General features: G+C 33.8%; 1 protein-coding gene across 35 annotated transcripts in view; it reads left to right on the plus strand.

Annotated features, from left to right (window-relative positions):
• LOC145241300 (neuron navigator 2-like) overlaps nt 1-21,905 on the plus strand; it is a 1,908,016-nt gene that overhangs the window by 362,489 nt on the left and 1,523,622 nt on the right. The window contains exon 1 of one of the 35 annotated variants that reach the window (XM_080104052.1): nt 11,085-11,274. The exons of the other annotated variants lie outside the window; for them this stretch is intronic. Coding sequence (XP_079960178.1) covers nt 11,233-11,274 — 42 coding nt within the window. The 5' untranslated portion in view covers nt 11,085-11,232. Of the gene's footprint in view, nt 1-11,084; nt 11,275-21,905 lie in introns of those variants that run through there. 35 annotated transcript variants of the gene reach the window in all.

The following is a 21,905-nucleotide window of genomic DNA, read 5'->3' on the forward strand; positions in this document are numbered from 1 at the left end:
GGTAGGACTGCCGACTGTCATCACGACGGTTCTAGGTTCGATCCTCGGCTTGGGAGAGGTGTTAGTCTAGCGGCACTGATGAGTTGTGAAACAACGAAACAGGTCTGTATGTCGATGACTAAAATATATTTTATAAAGCTCCCCTCTTCGGTAGAGCACTCTCGTAAATTATCTTACTCGCTACTTAATTTAGCTGAAATAATGCGAAGCTCGCGATTTGTTTACAAACAAAATGTTTGAGCCCTCTACGAGTGGCGGACGGATGTTTATTTAAATAGGCATTCGGACAGTTTAATTTCGGCCACCGATTCCGTAGTCAGGGGGTAGGACTGCCGACTGTCATCACGACGGTTCTAGGTTCGATCCTCGGCTTGGGAGAGGTGTTAGTCTAGCGGCACTGATGAGTTGTGAAACAACGAAACAGGTCTGTATGTCGATGACTAAAATATATTTTATAAAGCTCCCCTCTTCGGTAGAGCACTCTCGTAAATTATCTTACTCGCTACTTAATTTAGCTGAAATAATGCGAAGCTCGCGATTTGTTTACAAACAAAATGTTTGAGCCCTCTACGAGTGGCGGACGGATGTTTATTTAAATAGGCATTCGGACAGTTTAATTTCGGCCACCGATTCCGTAGTCAGGGGGTAGGACTGCCGACTGTCATCACGACGGTTCTAGGTTCGATCCTCGGCTTGGGAGAGGTATTAGTCTAGCGGCACTGATGAGTTGTGAAACAACGAAACAGGTCTGTATGTCGATGACTAAAATATATTTTATATATATATATATATATAGATAGATATATATATAGATAGATATGGATAGATATATATGACTTTATTGTCATCTGCTAGAATCGAAACCAAAACATGTAGCTCTCTGGCCTTATTCGTTACCATTTGAGCTAACAACAGATGGATATCAGAACTTAGAACAGTTAACTGACTTTACAGTATATTTGCTCATGCGTAGCGGATACATGTTTAGTTGACTTACACCTGCCAAATTTCAATTTTTAAAAAGTTTTGACCCCCTTAGTAACTATCTTAACCGGCTACAAACCAAATCGAATTTGTTCTGCAGGTCCAAATTCATTATATATCAAGTTTCAAGTCTGTAGACCAAAAATCGACAGAGTAGTTTGGTAGAAATCGTTCCTCGCACAGACAGACAGAAAGACAAACAAGGTCACTTTTATATAGAAAGAGATAAATATATATATATAGTTGAGACAAATGCATAACATTACTTGTATCAGTTCAACTAATTCAAAAATTAACAAAGTTCCTAGATCTTCTTGAGCGCCTTTTCTCTGAGGCCAATTAAAAAACATCAACGTTTTTCATCTTATTTTTTTTTTAATATATCTAATTATTATAGAAACACACACACACACACACACACACACACACACACACACACACACACATTACCATTTAATTTAATTACATGGATTAATATTAGAAGATATAATTTTATGCATAAATTTTCAGTATTTACTTCAACAGTGCTCAATACATAAGTAGAGCTAGGTAGTAAATTAGGAAAATATATATGGCAATTAAGCTGCACAGAATATTTTGGTTTCATCCTCGTGAGAATTTATTAGGCTTTGGATGAAATGCGTAATATTCTGTGTAGTTTAATTGCCATATATATTTTCATAACATACTATATGTGCGTGTGTGGGGGGTGCGTGTGTGTGGAATTGATGATAATCAATTAAAATCTTATCACATTTGTTGTGGTCATTTACATATTAACATTGTTGTGAAAGCTATGAAGCAGCATTTTCCCTCCAGCTATGAATATAAAAGCAACTTGTGTTTAATTAACTGTATACAACGAATCGTTTTCAACAGACATTTTTTTTCATCTGCATTAACTGACCCAAAAGGGTTAACTTTCCATCACAACAGACAATCTTCCTCTTCAGCAGCAAACTTGCTTCGCCATGCAACAAATTGTTAACGTTGCTTGCAGCAGACATTTTTAGTTTGTAAGTTGTGTTTCTCTCCCTCTGAACAAATATGTCATGATCTGTTTAACAAACAACAAAGGTTGCAAAATGAGTTAAACATCAGTTTTTTTTTTTATCATATTTTCTTTGTTTTTTTTGTTTTTTTTTTCTTCAGCCTTTTTTCTTGCTTCTTGAAATCCGTGAGTTCTTTTTTTGTTTGTTTTTTCAAAGAGAACAATAGATGTCAAAAGTAGAAAAATGAAAGGAGTTAAAAAGATATTCATAAACTGTTTCCCTCTTTTTTACCTCCCTTTTCTCCTTTTTATCCTCTTACCTATGGACCAGTAACGAAAAAGAACAGAAAAAATAAATAAATAAATAAACAAATAACAGATCTTGTTGAATGAGTGTAACCGTTTGTAATCCTTCCTTTTGATTTTGTTACAGGCCAATGTAATTTGATCCTTTCAGAGGTCAAGGCCAATTCTCTCGTTAGCTATTCTAACCAGCCTTTTGTGATCAAAGTGCTTGGGTTTATAGACCATTTCAAGTTGAAAACAAATGCCTTTTAGATAAATGGAGTAAAACAGGAATAGGAGGCTGAACCTTCATGATGAAGGTAGAAAAAGCTGAAGGATGATGGACATTTGACAAGAATCAGAAAAGTGTCGCCTTTTACAGTATTATAAATGTCAAGAGATTGAGTGGATATTAGCTGTTCATGGTTGCCTTCCATGCATACCTGATGATGATCATGCTGGAAAAGTGCTTCTGTGTGTTCACAGAGCTTATGCTGAGAAGCATCATATTAGAATCAAGATTCTTCAGGAGAAGGACACTGGTCTGCCTAGATTGGATCTTCTGGCCGCAATGACTAAACAAATATCATGGTGTACAAATTTCATGAATGGTTCACCATCAATTAATGGATGATTAAAGAAGAAGCTTTTATATATATATATATATATATATATATATATATATATATATATATATATATATATATTTTAAGAGGTATATTTGGTAAATATCAGGGTAAAAAGTGATCAAAACGTTGGTAGAGCTAAATATATTATTATTTCAACCTCGGGAGTATTTGCTTAAACCATTACAAGATTGTTTCTATAGATGGAACAAACAAATTATCCAGCCCGTGTCTTCAGACAATTTTTGGCTTAAATTGTCTGATGACATGGGTTGGATAATTTGTTTATTCCATCTATAGAAACAATCTTGTAATGAATAAAATAAAATACGCATCAAGTGGGCTTGAAAGCCAAATCACAACGTAATATTAGGAAAATAAACAAATATTTTACTTGTTTGAAATTTATCACAAATGTATTTCAGAGGTATACTCCATCTTCAGTGTGTTGTTTTGTTTCTTCCCCCCCCCCTTTCTTCTTCCTTGTCATGTGGTAACGTTGGAGAAAGAAGTCTACTTGCCTACGCACAGTTCAAACATTTCAAAATACAACCGGTAGATACAACGCGCGACTCTTTACAAACAGACATTTCTTCCTCCAATTTTACAACATGGGAAGGAAGAAACAAACAGACTTGTTATTTATTTGTTTTTGTTTTGCGATATGTTTTGAACGAATTCAATTATTTATACATAAGTGCATTTTTACCTAAATGCAAGTTGGAAATAATTTTCCCTTTAACCAATTTGGTACCCCCCACATGGGATGCGGCATATGTATTGTTTTTAAAATATAATTATCCACTGACACGTGTTTCATCGTCTACGACTCATCAGAGTAGCTTAATCTATCTATCTATCTATCTATCTATCTATCTATCTATCTATCTATCTATCTATCTATGCTTTTGGAATCCTGTGAGATGAGGCTTCATAATTTGGGTATTCATTCTTTTGTGGACTGTTGTTATCCTCATCTTCATAATAGTTGTGTCATCACGTTTCAGCCAACTCATCCTCCGGCCTTCTTCAGGTGATTAACTATGACGTGACAGGAATGCTGAGTTTTGTAATTGTGTCCTCAGTAATTACTGCCTTCCATAGTTGTTGTTGTCTCACCAGGTTTTGGCCAACTATTCCTCTGGCCTCCTTGGGTAGGATTGCAACCGCAATCTTAAGACAATGCTTATCTAGAACCATAGATATCCAACGCCTCTATCCATTGCGCTGTGGTAATTATTGGGGGTACAGCTACAAGACTCAGCATCACCGAATGTGTTTCTTTTTCTTGTACAAATTTCTGCGCTTGAAACGATTATTTTGACATTTAAATATTCTTGCATTTAAATACATTTTGCATTAATTATGTCAACATTTCTTAAAATGTAAGATGAATGTACAATATTCACCTCATCACTGCAGCGTGCAGTTAAATAGTCATGGAATGGTAAATCGGTTGTGTTTCACCGGTATTACAACTCATCAGTATGGCAAATTTTTAACTTTCGATCACAGACACTTTTATAAACATGCCATGAGAGCCTGTCTGAAATTACACGACACTTTATAGCTTATAAATCTTTTATTTCTGTGAGCTATAATATATATATATATATATATATATATATATAGTGAATAAATGACAAAAGACTATATTCCAAAGTTCATTATGTTGACCATTTTATAATTTATTCCTTTAATTCAGTTGACATTTACAATTCTTGAAAGTATCTGTTTCGTATCGGAAAATAAATCACATAATTATTATATCAATCAGTGAATCTATTTTGCACTACGAAACAGATACTGTCAAGAATTATAAATGTCAACTGAATTAAAGGAATAAATTTTAAGATGGTCAACATGAACTTTGGAATATAGTCTTTTGTCATTTATTCACTATATTGCTCTGTAATTACATTGAGCTTGCTTAAATAAGGATTGGTATATTTCCTGATATTCATAAATGACCTCCCCGACAAAATTGCCTCTGAGATGGGTATATATGCTGATGACACTACACTCTATGGCAGGCATGACAGGAAGACGAATGAACACATTTCTAAAGAAATGGCAGAAACACTAGAGGAAGACCTCCAATCTGTGGTGGAATGGGGACAAAAGTGGTTGGTCGCGTTCAATGCTGCCAAGAGTAAACTAGTTTCATTCAATAATTACAAGAAACCCTCTCTACCACCTATAGCAATGGCCAACGACTCTTTATCTGAGAGTACATCTTTCAAACTCCTTGGCCTAACGTTCACAGGAAACATGAGTTGGAACAATTACATTGAAGGCATTGCCAGGGCCGCTGCAAGAAAGGTGGGATCTCTCTACTGTGCTAGACAACTACTAACACCCGAAAGTATCCTGTACCTCTATAAGGCCACCATTCGCCTATGTATGGAGTATTGCTATCACATCTGGGCTGGTGCATCTGCTACTAGTCTCTCGCTCCTTGACAAGGTTCAAAAGAGAGTCGCAAACCTGATAGGCCCTGAACTGGCATCTAAGCTTCAGCCTCTGTCCCATCGACGAAATGTTGCATCCCTCTGCCTTTTCTACAAGTATTTTAGTGGTGAATGCTCTGACGAACTGCAATCACTTGTGCCCCCATGACGTGAGCACCCTCGACAAACCCGACAGGCTGCTAAATCCCACCCCCACACTGTAGAGATCCCTAGATGCAAAAGATCTTTTTACTCCAATAGTTTCTTCCCCAGAACCGCTAGACTCTGGAATTCCATTCCAGGTCCCTGCTTCCCCAACAGTACTGACGTGCAGAAGTTCAAATCCCTACATAGTACCCCAGTAGTTGTTGCCCCTGATAGTAGCCCCCTACACCAAAGTGGCAATTTGCCTTGTTTGGGGTGAAAATGTAAAAAAAAAAAAAAAAAAAAAAAAAAAATATGTATATTAGAAAAGCATGCATATGCTTATTTATAAAGCTTCACTTTGTATTGAGCACTTTTGAAAATATTGCATTTGAATTCATTTGCTCAATATATTTGAACTTATATATAATTGAGACAGATATAGAGAGAGGTTGAAGAGAGTTCAACATAAGCAACCAGACATTGGTCCTCTTTGTTATGATTTGAAACAGGCGGTACCGATAGAGATTCTTCAATTTTCTTCTGCTAGCATTTTATTTTACTCGTTCAAACTTTCTCTCCTTTTTCTCTACTAATTCTCTTTTCTACTCGGTTTCGGAAACTAGTTTTGTTCCTTTCGACATCAGATAATCAAATGGCGGCTAAAAGTGTTTCAAGGGACATAATTCAATCGCTTACTGCATTAGAGCTCTTCAGTCGTTTTCATTTTTGTCCTTTCTATTTTTTTTATAGCTTTTTTATTAAAAAGATACCTGTACTTTTCTTTATTTTTTCATTTACAAATATACAACATTTACAACCTGATCTGTTGTGTGGCTGTGTGTTGTGGCATTGATTTACAGGTTTAATAGTATCTGCTTATCATATGTAGGATTGTGATTTAAAGGGGCGTGACTTGAAGAGTAATCTACCTGAATATGAAAAAAAAAACTATGTTGATGCATGTTTACAGAATTTTACTCGATACATGGCAAATGTTAAAGGTCCTGACCGGAGCAGAATGTGAGAAATATACTATAAAGGCATTAAAAATGATTTTACATTGTTGTTTTTTTTTTATATATTATTTAAATGGGGAAGTTAAAATCGATTTAGTATTACATATATAAACTTGAGAAAAGCATGTTTGAAATGTGTCCACATTATCTAAATAAATGAAATCAAAACAAAATGGCGAGCGAATTTGACCTGATGTCGTGTGATTTTGCTTGTTCAGATAATGTTGATACATTTCAAACATGCTTTTCTTAAGTTTACATGCGTAATACTAACTGGGTGGGCTTCTCTGGAATCTCAGTGGAAATATGCCTCTTCCAAGCTTCCAATATTCCTTCTAGCAGAGGGCTAGTTGGTGCTCTTTCTCCTCAATTTTTCCATCCTCTTTGACAATTTACAACCATTTTGTATGCTGGTGTCACCATGTATGTGTACATGGTTTTGAAAGGGGTGCTGCTTATGTTTTTTTTTTCTGTCTTTTTTGGCTTTGTTTCTGCTTACCTCTGAATGGTTAGCGTTTGTTGGTTATGTCAGGTGGTTTCTACATTTGAGAATTTTTCTTAGATTTCAGTTGTAGGCTCTCGATCTTCCCTCCGATTCTAATTGCTCCGTCTAATTTTTCATTTCCAATTTTTTTTTTTTCAGAACGGTTCCTAATCCTCATGTAATTATTGGTATTACTATATTAGTCTTTTCTTTTTTTCATCTTCTATATGCCTCATCTTCACCCTGTGATTTGCTGGGACGACCAAATATACTATTTGGCATGGTTTTTTTTCCTTCTTGGTGACTATTATCACATTTCATTTTCTTGCTTGGATAAAGTTGTATCGTTGTATAATAGTTCCAGTTCCGTGTATGACCTTAAAACTCATCCAGTGGTGATGCCCCATTTATGGCTTGTGAGGAATGTATAGTTTCCTTTTAGTTTTAATTGTTTCCAAGTTCACCTTAGCTTGGAGTGATAATACCTTTTAGGGCATTTGGTGCTACCAAATCAGGTCGTCTGAAGATACTGGCTTCCTGACTAAAAATTCACCAAACATTGGTGTTATTGTTTTTTTCATTTGCCTTTGCAAAACTCAATCATGTTCTGCAAAGTCAAAAGAAAAACAACAATTTTCTTCTCCACTAAAAAAACAAACCAAACACCATGAATATATGAAGATAAAAAAAAATTTGAAGCATAAAAACTTTTCCGAAATTACTGGATTTAACATTAAATAACTCGAATAGAGTTAGTATGCCATAAAACAAAACACCCAAACTCCATCAATAAATCCATTAATATTTCTATTCTACGTCCAAAACCGTCTTTTCTCTACATAAATGACCTTCCAGAGAATATTAGAAAACATTTTTACTGATGACACCATCTTCTAATCTGCTATCGCTTTCTTGGATCAGTTGAAATATGCAGTTGATCAAAAAGTTGATCTAGAAGTTGATTTGGGTTCAATTATGGATTGGGATAAGAAATGGTTTGTTTCACTTAATCCTGTTGAGACTCAGCTGTAGATTTTCAGTTGTAGGCGCGTCCTTTTTCTTCCTGAGATTCTTATGGATGGCCATTCTCCCAATGAAAAATCGACTATAAATCTTTCTGGTCTTTTTTTCTCATCAAATCTTTCTTGGAGTTCATATATTAAATCCATTACTCTTTCTGCTCCTCGTAAAATCGGTTCTTTCTATCGCCCTAAACACTTTCTCACACCTGAGACTTTTTTCTATTTCTACAAATCTAATGCCAGACCATATATAGAGTATTGTTGTCATATTTGGGCTCGTGAATCTCTGTACCACTTGAAGGTTCTTGATGAATTGCAGAAACGTATCTTTCATTTGATTGATCCTCACTATTTCTTCTTCTCTGAAAGCTCTCTCTCACAGACGTGATGTTGCTAATCTCAGTCTTTTCTACAAATACTATTATGGCATGTTTTTTTTCAGAATTGTCTTATCTATTCCCTGCTTCCTTTGTTCCAGTACGTTTGGCTTGTTGGTCTAGAGGTCTCCATCAATTCGTTGTTTTAATACCTAACATAATATAGCTTCTTATTCCAGTAGCCAAGGAACTCACTTTCTGCTCACTGTTTTCCTTCTACCTATAGCCTTGATCTTTTCAAGACTAAGCTCACTAGAAATCCCTTGTTTTTTGCAATAATCACCTTTCGTTCTTAATTGCTCTTTACATCAAGTGGCTTCATGACTTGTCTGAAAAGATTTTCATTAAAAAAAAAATTTGAAGCTTTTCCATAAGTTATTGGATTCAATCCCAAAATGGCTGATATACCATAAAACAAAACGAACCTTTGTATTTCTTTGTCTTAGAATAGTTTGTGTTGTTCATGTTTCAGTACTGTTTATACAATTTGTCTGTCTGTTCAAAGTCCGTTTGCTTGCATAGTTCCCAGTTGACCGCCATTCCAACTCGGTCATATCTGTTTTTTGTTCCCTTTTAGGCTAGGTGGCTATATTCATGTATGTATCGTCTTTCCTCATGAAACCCAAGTTTCCTTTATCCATTACAGGTGTATATTTATTAAAAAAAATATTATGTTCTTATCATCGTAGTTGAGCACTCTCTTGATTCAGCTCTCCATACACTTTGGAATCTTTCACTTTCTTCATCTAAATTAAATAAATTATACCGTGAAAAGGATATATTCGTTTGAAGTAGCTGAGCGGTCATAGCTATCGTGTTTAAGTAATAATCTTGTATGTTGCTTCATTGAATGGTGTTCATGGTTGAAACTGATATATTCCTTACCGTGATACTTTCGATGTCAGGCAGATATACCGGTCGGTATTTATGATTTAATCAGCCAATCATATTTTTGTGATGAGAAATTATCAACTCAAATAGCTAGACTTTGGAATTCCCTTCCTGCTACTTGCTTCACAAACTGTACTGATATCCAGAAGTTTAAATGTAATGTAAACCAACATCTTGTTAATCTTTCTTAAGCATTGTCCCAATTAGTAGCCTCTTACGTCCAAGTGGCTAAATGCCTTGTTTGGGGTGAAAGTGAGCATAAAATAAAATTTAAACAAGGAATTATGATAAAAGAAAATTTAAACAAGGAATTATGATAAAAGAAAATTCCTTAACCCATGGACCATTGGTTTTTTGGGTTTTTTTTTAATCTGAGTTTTTCGTTTTAGTGAATATAGATGTCGCTTTCATTATGTTAAGTGTTCATGGTTAAAGTGAGAGATGTTTTTGCCATAATGACTATTATATATTATTTTATTTTTATTTTTAGGAATTCTTTGATTATGAGGTTTCAAAATTTGTATATATATATATATATATATATATATATATTTGCAAACTGTTATCCTCATCTTAGTAGTTGTTGTTTCACCACGTTTCGGCCAACTCATCCCCTGGCCTTCTTCAGGTGATTAACCGCAACGGGATAGGAATGCTGAGTCTTGCAACTGTATCCCCAGTAATTACTGCCTTCCATAGTTGCTGTTGTTGTCTCACCACGTTTTGGCCAATAATAACAATTATGAAGATGAGGATGACAGTCGGCAAAAAATATGAATACATAATGACCATTGTCGACATCATAGTCCCTACCAATGTCATATTTATCACTTTTTTGTCAAAAATCTTTTTACAAAATCATCTACACACATTTTCGTTTTATTTATATTTACTTTTTTTTCTGTTCTTTCAAGAGTTAGCTATGATACAGACTACAGTAAAAAAAAAAAATGCATGTGTAGAGGTAATAAAAAGGTTAGAATGTGAAAGATAGAATATACCCAAAGCAAGTAACCCCCTCCCCAACATAAAAGTACAAAAAAATATTGTCGCCCCTTTTAGCTTTGTTTCATACCTTATTCCACATCCCAAGAAATTAAAAAAGAAAAAAAGAAAGAACTCTAAAGCCCTAGAATCGGTACAGAATAATGATAATAATAATAATAGTGATGATGATGATGATGATGATGATGATGATGATGATGATGATGGTAATAATGTTTGGTCTCTTTCTCTGTTCTTTCTGACACAGCTTTCAAGAATAGGAACCCCACCCTTACCCATCTACTGTGTAGAGTACCCCTCCCTGCAATACCCACCCATCCCAACCGCCAATGATGGTACACGTACGTAGGTACGCCTTTCTGGAGTTTGCTATCTACTCTCCAGATGGTGGTGGTAGCAATTTGCTGGTTGATACCACGCTACCCCGCACCTATCGCCAGTTTCTTATATCGGCAAGTGTTGGGTCTTCTTGGAGTTTGAAAGAATTAAATTGTAAAGAAAAAAAAAGTTTCCAAGATGTTTCCGAATAGGACTTACCAAGAGATAAATAGTAAAAGTATGATTTTGCTAAAGTTTTTTTTTTTGTTAAAGCCTCTCTCTTGGGGGTAACCCCTGCCGTGCGCACCGCCTGAACATCCTCTTCGTTCCTCATCCGTCCGCGCGTGCGTCGTCGTCTTCTTCTTATTCTTCTTCTTCTTCTTACGTGTGTAAAACAAAAACAGAAAAAAAGAAAAAGGAAAAAAGAAAGTGGAACAGCTTCACACACACACACACACACACACACATACAGAAGAATAAAAGAGAAATATCTGTACGAGAAAAACAAGGAATTCTACTGTTGGATTATTACCTTACAACCTTTTTAGAACTTAAAAAAAAGTTTACCAAACTTATATAAATATATAAATATATTTCTAATTTATTTTTTATTTAATTTAAAAACTAAAAGCAGTAATGCCTGCATCGGAGGATATAGATTTGTCTAACAGAGCCCAGGTAAGAATGGTATCATCTTTTTTTTTTTTTTTTTTTTTGTAAACTTGTACATATACGCGCACGTGTTGGTTATCGATATTTCCTTTAACAAACAGGCTAATTAATTTCTTGAAAATGAAGGTAACTACTTAAAAAATGTCAATTAGTTACACGAATTTACTGTGTATTTAAGAAATAATTTTAAAAAAATAATAATAATGAAATCTGGAGAATTCTAACCTGACAGGTGTATCTACTATAAAAATATCAAAAAAAAAAAACTAGTGCGTTTTAGAATTATTGATTTTCTTTTTTTAGAGGTGACATTTTATAAAAGTCTGTCTGTCTCCTTATTTTCAAACTCTATCTCCTCCGAAGCTAAAAGTCGCAGAACGACACTAGGGGTCTCAAATGAATGGATTTTTTTTTTTTTATGGGCCATTCTTTTATGAGTCTTTAGCTGGATAAAATAGTTTTTAAGGGGTCAAAAAGGAGTCAAAATTGAAAAAAAAAAAATCGTAATACATTTTGTACATTTATCTTAGTTTATTTTTTAATTTTTAATCAGTTCATATGCCTGTCAGTCACGTTGGTATAGTGGTAACGTCAACAGCTTTGAATGTTACAGTTTCGGTTTCGGTTCTAGCTGATGGCACCCAAATACTTTTTTTTTTTTACTTTTGAAATCACGACTCTATAATAATTTATACGAAATCTGGACAAATTAAAATATCATATTTAAGCGTATTTTCGCCCGGGCAAAATCAGGGCTTTTAATTATTTTTTTGTCTAATTTTATTGGGAGGGGGGCAACTCAACTGTCATTATTTATTTTTTATTTAAACTACTATACTCATCAACGTTGATGTTCATATTCCTACTACATTTTGGCCGCTATACTCTCCGACCTTCTTCAGGTGTGTGCTTTATTTACAGTGATGTCGGAATGTTCCCTCTCCAATATTTAAATATAGATATTTATTGTGTTCATCTCCGCACTATTATCTCTATTTATATAAAAAGAACTTTATATGTGTCTGTGTCTGTGTTCGTTTCTTATGGACTCGAAAACGACTGGGTTGATTTTTATGAAATTTCATATGAAGGTACTTTATGTGTTTGGCAGTGTTCTTAGATAGGTTTTGTAGCGGAATGTCCCCGATAAGTATCGATAATCGAAATAATCCGATGAAGGAAGGAAGGGGTGATTTTAACCAAAAGTAACACCTTACACAGCCTAACATCACAAGTGTATTTGAGAAATTTTATTACCACACAAGCCAAAAGGCCCGACATATAAAATCAACAGTAGGTTCTTTCGGGGCGTGTTCGAAATTGATGTTTCTGTTTAGAGCACAATTGCAGCACGATACTTGACTTTTGCATTTTAAACTTTAATTCAAGCCATTATATATAAAAATAATTTTATAAAATCAACAGTAGGTTCTCTACAGTGCAATGTAAACTACAATGTATTGTGGACTAAGTCACTGCGAGGAGGCATGTGAAGTTTCTTCCAAGTGCACCACGATGGGTACTCAACTAGAGCAGGCAATCAATCGATTTGATTAAAACATGGGCGATTTCACCGATTTCGATGACAATAAAAATATGGGAGTGTGAAATATTCATTGATCATTATTCAATCCCGGGCAACGTCGAGTTTTCCTGCTAGTACTCTTATACTTTGCTATTTGTGTCATAACAACGTTTCGGCCGATGTATCTTCCATAAATTATAAGTTTGATGATGTTTTCCTGCACGATTATTTACTTTATTTTCTCCAGACAATCTTTCTTCTCATCAATGTTGATATTTATATTTATACCATGTTTCGGCCGATGTGCTCTTCAGCCTTTTTGAGTTTATTGTTCATTTATGTACGTGGTTCCCTCCCCCCTGTATTTAAATATGATTCCTGTTGACTAGTTGTGTACGTTAATTGTTTATTTTATTTATTTATTTTTATTGAAACAAAACATAAAGCCACTTGATGTACAGGAGCTAAAAAAAAAAGAATACTACAAAATTAAAAAAAAAATAGCGAATGATAAATATTATATGGATAGATTCCGACCCAGAAAACAGCAGTTCTTCCTCCTTTGTCAGAAATGTCGCTTATAGAATGTGAGACTAAAGGACAAAATAAGGGAAAAATGCCCAAAATAAACCCAACGTTCAACTTCAACTTTAATACATAAACCTGAATCGATGATTGTTGACACATGACATTTAAAAAATAGTCACCATGAGAAGGCGGGAGGGTACATCGTCCGAAACGTAGTAAAAAAACATAAAAATCAACATCATTAAGAACTGTAATCCAAATAAAAACAATATAAATTAAAACTGTCAGAAAAAAATCAGGTAACTAAAAGTTCATGAACAAAAATGGTGTGAAAAACTACAAATAAATGTTACCAAAGGCAAGATGAGACACTCTTTTATTTACCTGGATATTTTTGTGTTTCAACTTGTTTTAAAGCGTTTCTTTAGTTTGAAACAAAACTAGTGATAAGTCTGTTGAGTTCGAACTTTGTAAAAAAATGCGGTTTTGTTATAGCCATTTGAACCCTCGATAATATCTCCAAAATCGAATATTAAACAAAATATTGGTAGACCATTAAATTTTCATACGATCGGTGATATTTATTAGATAGGTTTCGTTCAATTATCAATTTTTGAGCAATTATCGGCGGTCCAAATGGCTATAACAAAGCCACATTTATTTTTAATTCTGACTCAACAGACTGGACACTACTTTTCTTTCAAAGTAAATAAACGTTTTAACATAAGTTAAAAAAAAAAAAAAAAAAAAAAACTTTTCCAGGTAGACTAACTTATCTTGCTTTTGGTAACATTTATTTGTTGTGAATTTATTTTCGCCTTTCTCTCACCATTTTGTTTTATTGGTTATTGTAAAAATGTCCTCAAATCGTAACATTTCAGTACAGTTTATACTTGTATGCATCTAATTGCCTGTAAGATATGAAATACCTGTACTCGTGTCGATATCAAATTATGAAATTTATGTATAAACATTTAATTAATTTATGAACATGGATATGAGTTTGCTAATTATGTTTTGATGTTTGGGGTTTGAAAGGTAAAACGCTTAGGGCAAAAGATGAAAGTGAGTTTTTTGCAGCTAATTTAAGTTTTCAATTGGAAAAAGTAATTTTGTTATCTCGTAACGTGTCTGAAAAAATGATATGTGTGTTTTTTTTGTTTGTTTTTATTTTTTTGTTTGTTTTGTTTGTTTTTTTATCGATATTAACAGCTTCGTAACGATGTTATTTATTTTTTTATTTTCTCCCCGCTACCTTAGTGTTTTTTTTTAAGCTATACACTCTTTTTGTTATATATATATATATATATATATATATATATATATATATATATATATATATATATATATATATATATATATATATATATATATATGAATGAGTCGTCCCTTATTTATTTATGGGGTTTATTTTTATTTATTATTTTTATTTAATATTATCACGTGCAAAAAAAGACATACCCATGCCATGGACATGCATATTTCTAGCTATCAGCCCTCACCAGCATGGGTTAGGATCGAACTCATGACACCAGCATCCCAATATTTTATGCACGTAATAATATTTATTAATATATATATATATATATATATATATATATATATATATATATATATATATATATATATATATATATATATATATATGAGAGAGAGAGCTATTATAGACAAAACAAAGTCATATATTTGTATACATAGATTTATTTGTCGATGTAATAAGGAGGCATAGTAATTGGTGGATGTGTTATATGCTTTTTATACCTAGGCATTTTGAAGTCTAATGCTTCTCATCAGAAGAGGGGCTGCTGGGGCTATGTTGCAAACAGTTCAATGCGACATCTAGCTTGAGGGATAATTGAAGGGATATTAAGGTATCTATTATCTAGAGGAGTGATAGACGAGAGATGGGTAGGGCATCTGGGGACGTTAGACTAATGTAGGTGTGTTTTAGTCTGCTGGGGACTTGCGATAGATTAGGAGCTATAATGAATAAAGGGGGATAATATGGGGGGAGGGGTAAACTACATATTCAGTGAGTATATATTAAAATATTGACCTGATGATTTAATAAAGTTGCATGTGACTTTTATTCTTCATCTTTTTCATTTATGAATTGCTCCTCTTAACCAGGTAGTGTTTCTACTATCAAGATAGGTTTGCTTTATTAAGAAAATATTCTGTTTTCGCTCATTTTATTTTTTAGTTCATATATATTCACGCACTATATGCACATGTATATATTAATGATAGCACGATTCCAATATTTTCCCACTTCTGAAACAATTACTGATTCGTTTCTAAATTTCAAATTCCGATACAATTGCCAGTTTTGATTCCGATATTTTTGATATCTTACGTATATATACAGCTATAAAATTGATTTCATCAAATCTTTTTAATTTAATTCATACATGACCCTAAGAACGTATGTAATATGTGCATATATTTGCACTAATGCAAAACTACACTTGGGGAGAAATTTATAGATTTAAGTCTTACTAAAATCAATAAATATTCATTTTATTAGTAGTAGCAGCAAAAGAAAATTGCTTTTAAAAAATTCTAATTCACATTATATATTCCCATTTATATATATGTACTCTGCCGGTGCGTAGAAATTTCGAGGTTCGTATACGAGGGTGTGTTTAATTCACTCGGAGAAATGCACCCTCCATTTTCATTAAGACATGTAATTAGAAGAATTACAACTCTGATATAAAAACTTGAAGTCTACTGTCTGCTCTGTTTTGTGGCAGCCATTTCACCGACTGAGACTTGCAGTTGTTCCAAAAAGTGTGGTTGGTTCTACACAAACCCTTCACCGCTATTAACAAATAATCTATGTGGATTTCTAGACAACTTACTTGTTGTGGTGCACCTCATAGGTCGAACGCGTGCTCAATCATTTACCAATAAGAGCATAATATCTATTTATTAATAATGTGACAGAAGATCAAGTCAAACAAATATGGTACCATAGGTTTCAAGTCTGGAGTGGACCAAGATGTGAAATTAACGTTTTTGCTGTGTCTCTTTATAAACAAGTAACCGTGGATATTTTCACTCATTTGATTACAAGGAAAATTGCAAGTTCTTTCTGGGAGAAACTTTTCTGTTTTTTTTTTCTTTTTTTTAATATCCATTTTTAAATTTTTTTGATAATTAATGTGCGACTTATCGGAGATCTCAAAAAAGGACCATACAGATATTAATAACTAGGAAAAAATTTCCTAAAATGAATATATATATATATATATATATATATATATATATATAAATAATACAGGGTGACCCAAAAAAGACAAAAGCTAAATGGAGGCCATCTAGAACATATGCTGTAGAACAGAGAAAAAAAGGCCAAAGACCCTAGTGTTTTGATGTGATGTTTTGAATATAATAAACTAGTTCTGACCAAAGTTTCATTTCATTCAGACAAAACACTAAGAAACGGGGCCTAATTAGAGTTGGGCCCGTTTTATTTTCTTTGGGGGGGGGGGCCACCCTGTATTAGTAAAATACCCGTCTCAGCATGAGTATAGCCCATAAATATAACATTAGTTTTAAATGTTAATGGGGTTTTTTTTTTCGTTCTATTACGAGTATAATATAGTTTCGGTAGTATCTACTGAAATGATTAAGTTTACAAAAAAAAAAAAAAAATAATGATATGTCTATGTTACGTACCTTGTTGCCGAGAATATATATTCCATAATTCCTAATAAGTACAATATGTAAAGGTTTTACCAAGCACATACATATTATTGAAGCTCATGCTCGCACACTGATGCTTTTAAAAATATATTCATCAAAATAATTCAAAATTTGGTGTAGAGTAATTATTTCCTTTTTTTTTTTTTTTACATAAGCATCACCACTTATCAAGGTCAAGAGGCCACTCGAGGATAGGGATTAAAGAGTGTACAGTAGAAATTGGACTATATAGTAACCGTTAGTAATGGAGATTCGGTAAAATTGTCAACTTATATGGAACGGCTCATCAAAAACTTATTTACGTTAGACTTGAAGACAACCATATTGTAGTCAGCCGGAAAGCAGGAAAACGGAAGACAATTCCATAGGCGTGCAGTTCTAAGAAAGAAGCTTTGCTCATGGAACCTACGTTTAGGTTTAGGCACAGATAAAGAGTGGGGGAAATTAGTGATAGTGTTTTCTGATAGACGGGTGTTTCTTGTGAAATTTTGGCAAGGGGGGATCATAGAATGGAGCTCATTCGAGCACTTGCCATGAAAATAACGATAAAGCAGAGACAAACTCACAACATCTCTTCTGTGAGATAGAGGTTGCAGGGAAGAGAAAAGGACATCCCCCACAAGGCTACAAAGTCTATTTTGAACTCTATCAAGGCAGGATAAGTCCTTTCTAGCAGTATTAAATTTTTTCTATCTAACTTATTTAAAAAGATTTGAGGAGAGAATCGTGCAAGTTTTAACGGGTCCATCCCCTAAATCATGAAGTTTATAAACACATCTTGTCACTGATATATATTTCCAAATTAATAACGATCCATTCATTAATTTACGAGATTATCGCAAGTGAGATATATATATATATATATATTAAGAATGTGAGAGATTATGTCATTATTTCCACAGCCAAACAACTTCCATTTGGGCTCAACGGTTAGAGATATCCTAACTCGGGATTCAAATACGAGCCACTTGCATGCGAGGCGAGCACTCTGCCACACATTGTTTGAATTCCGAGTTCAGATATGTTTAAATGTTGAGCACAAATGTGGGCGAAACTCGAGTCTTGGACTTCCGATTTGTTGGCTGCCATGGTTCTTGTGAGCTGTGACGTTGTTTGGCAGTGGAAATAATTATATATATGTACGGCACAATCACATTGACACACCGGTTCTTGTCAGATCACCGGAGTTAAGCAACGTTGAGTCTGGCCAGTATCAGATGGGTGACCATTTGGGAAGGCTAGGTGCTGTATATACCTTCTAGGAAGGTTGGGCGTGGGGCCAGCACCCTCACCCCGTAAACAGAACTCAGTTGCTATAAAAGCATCTACAAGGTTGTAGATGACCTATGCCCCTTAGGGCTCAAGGCTATAGATGGATGGAGATATATATATATATATATATATATATATATATATATATATATATATATATCAGCAGGGTGACCCGATGTTGCTCGGAGTTGAATGATAAGCAATCAATGTTTTACACTCCAATATTTTTTATTGTTATCGAATCAGTGAAATCACCCATTTTTCAATCGAATCTATTGATCACCGTGCATCGGGAGGAAGCTTCACATGCCTTTCACAGTACTTAATGCACAATGCATTTAATCTATATTGCACTGTAGAGAACCTTACTCTAGATTTTATATATTGAGCCCTTTGGCTCGTGTTGATATAAAACTTCTCAAATGCACTTGTGATGTCAGACTGTGTAGGGTGTAAACTCTGGTCAAAATCGTCTGTTCCTTCATTCATCGGATTATTTCGATTATTGATTAGCGATGACATTCCAATACAAAACCTATCTAAGAACATTACCAGGCACATAAAGTACTTTTGTGTGGAGTTCGATAAAAATCGACCCAGCCGTTTTCGAGTCCATAGGGAATGAGCTCCCAGACACGCAGATAAAGTTCCTTTTATGTATAAATATATATGTATATATAAGTGTACCTTAAATGTTAAAATTTACAAAAAGAAAATAATGTGTCCGTGTTATTCACCGCATTGCCTAGATTATATATATATATATATATTGTTTTTAAAATATAATTATCCACTGGCACGTGTTTCGTCATCTATGACTCATCAGAGTGGCTGAATATATATATATATATATATATATATAGATATATAAATTCCCGTTCACATACACCTTTCAAGATAAAGCTAGAACCCAGAACTAGATAGAATCGAGCAATTGCATCGACAACGGACAACGCCAGACCCAAAGTGGGTTTCGATGTACTGCATCTCATCAGTGACGTGCTCCGACATAGGTGCGAACCCAGGTCGTCGCACTCATGAAGTGTGCAATACTGACGACCTAACGATATGGGTCATGGCGCAATCTATTGACTATGCCTCGATTTTTTAAATTCTTATATTTTCATCCAGTTCTACATTCTACGATGTGACAAGCAACGCGTTGTCCGTTGTCGATTCAATTGCTCGATTCTATCTAGTTCTGGGTTCTAGCTTTATCTTGAAAGGTGTATGTGAACGGGAATTTATATATCTATCTATAATCTCCTCTTAATGTCTAATATATATATATATACATTCCAAAATTCATAATGATCTGTTCATAAGTTTAGTAGATTATCTTGTATATAAAAATATATTGAAATATAAAGTTAATTGACTGTTAAGAAGAATTATTGTAGTGGTTGTTTGTGCATCTTATATGTGTTGTATGTATGTGCGTGTGTGCGTATTATCAACTCAATTAAGTCTGCCATGTACACACTGCAGATTTTATCGCAAGTGAAAGTTTCATGCTAATCTGGTTCTTGTCATGCAATTATAATTTAAAAACAAAAATATGAATTAACAAATTATTACATTAAAGATGGCAAACTCTTATACATTAGATCTGGTTTTTAAAAAGCTAATTACATTGGTGTGATTAAGTTTTATTTTATATTAAGTTTATAGTGAACGTCTTTATTTGGTACAAGTGGGCCCCAATGTTGTCTGGGAAAAATGAAAAACCCAAGAAACTGCTGTTCCTAACTCTGAACCTCAAAGTATTTTTACTCGATGTATAAATATAAATTCTATTGTCCTTTGATTATCATATCAGAAATTCCCCTCTGGACCAAAGTATCGTACGTTCACAACAACAGATGCCACATACAAATTCAACACGTCTAGACTATTTTTGTCATTTGTTTATATGCTCTGTTATTACATTGAGCTTCATAAGTTAAGGATTAGTATATAAAAAAGTGAAATATAACTGAAAACATCATCTTTTCACAGAAATAAATAAATAAATATATATATATATATATACATATATATATATGTAAATATTTTTTACACAGGCATCACCACATTATCAAGGCCAAGAGGCCACTCAAGGATAACGGTTAAAGAGTGTACAGTAGAAATTGGACAATATAGTAATCATTAGTAATGAAAATTCGGTAAATTTGATAACTTATATGGAACGGCTCATTAAGAACTTATTTATGTTAGACTTGAAGACAACCATATTGTAGTCAGTCGGAAAGCAGGAAAACGGAAGATAATTCCACAGGCGTGCAGTTCTAAGAAAGAAGCTTTGTTCATGGAATCTACGTTTAGGTTTAGGCACAGATAAAGAGTGTGGGGAATTATTGATAGTGGTTTTAGATAGACGAGTGTTTCTCGTTTCTTACATCAAGTGGCTTCATGACTTGTCAGGAACGATTTGCACAAAAAAAAATATTATTTCTATGGATTAGGTTACTAAATTTGAATATTTTTGATGACTCCAAAAATGATTTTAAAATTGAAGAATCCGATATATTTAGTTTTATTCATAGGTTTTATCTGTTAGTTAATTGCGCTCGGAAATGATAAATGGGATGTAAGTCCTTGAGAAAAACGTTCGTCATATAACCTTTATAATATTCTTTATATATGTCCTCCTATTATCCTCTTTCCTTGGGGGGGGGGGCAATAAAATAATGCTCCACGGTTTAGTGATTTTTACAATGCTGATTGTGGCTGTAAAGGTTGATTCTAGAGCCACCCTGTCTATTGCAAATGGCGCAGCAGAATTTCTTGACTTGCTTCGCTGATTCCGTGTTGGGTCTGTGGCGTCTACCTTCTCTTTTCATGTGCCATTTCTGTTTTGCTTTCATTTCGCTAATGCTGATGGATTTCTTGATGGCGGATCTGGATGAGCTGAGGTCGACAGCTAGATTATCTATTATATAAAGGGCAAATATTTGTGTGTAATTTGTATGGTTAGCTAAAGGTTAAAAATTACACAACATAGACCCACAAAAGTGGTGCCCCGAGAAAAATATGTAACATTTAGAAAAAAAAAAAACAAAGATTCATTCTCTGGGGTCAAATGACCATCTATATCATTTAATGATATAAATGGTGTAAACACGATTTTTAATGTTATCATGTATTTAATACAGTCCAGGAAATGAGTTAGCATTTTTTTTTTTTTATTGAAAGACGTTAACTCCACATGTAATTCATTGTTTCTTAACTATTGTTATTTCTCTACAAAGAAAGGGAAGTGGGAGAAACTTAGTTTTAGTAATACTCTGAGGCGTCTTTAATTTTATTTGGTGCTTTTAGTAGTGCGCTGAAGGCCTCCTTGGTTTTATTTTTTCACTTCTCACATAAAAAAGTCTCTTCTGGTGGGAGGAATTTAACACTATTTAACATCTTCTATTTAGTTTTTATGGCTCCAGACAACGCTAGCCCTGCTAGCACATAAATAAATATATGCTTTTGTGTATATTTTCTATTCTTTATGCATAGCAATCTTTTTTTTAATCAAAAGCTCGATATTTAAGATATAACAACAGAGCATGTATAAATAAATAACAGTTGTACTAGATTCTAAAGTCTAAGA

This window comes from Euprymna scolopes, chromosome 20 (assembly GCF_053919585.1).
Source record: "Euprymna scolopes isolate OS-2025 chromosome 20, ASM5391958v1, whole genome shotgun sequence".
NCBI classification, from domain to species: Eukaryota; Metazoa; Mollusca; class Cephalopoda; order Sepiida; family Sepiolidae; genus Euprymna; species Euprymna scolopes.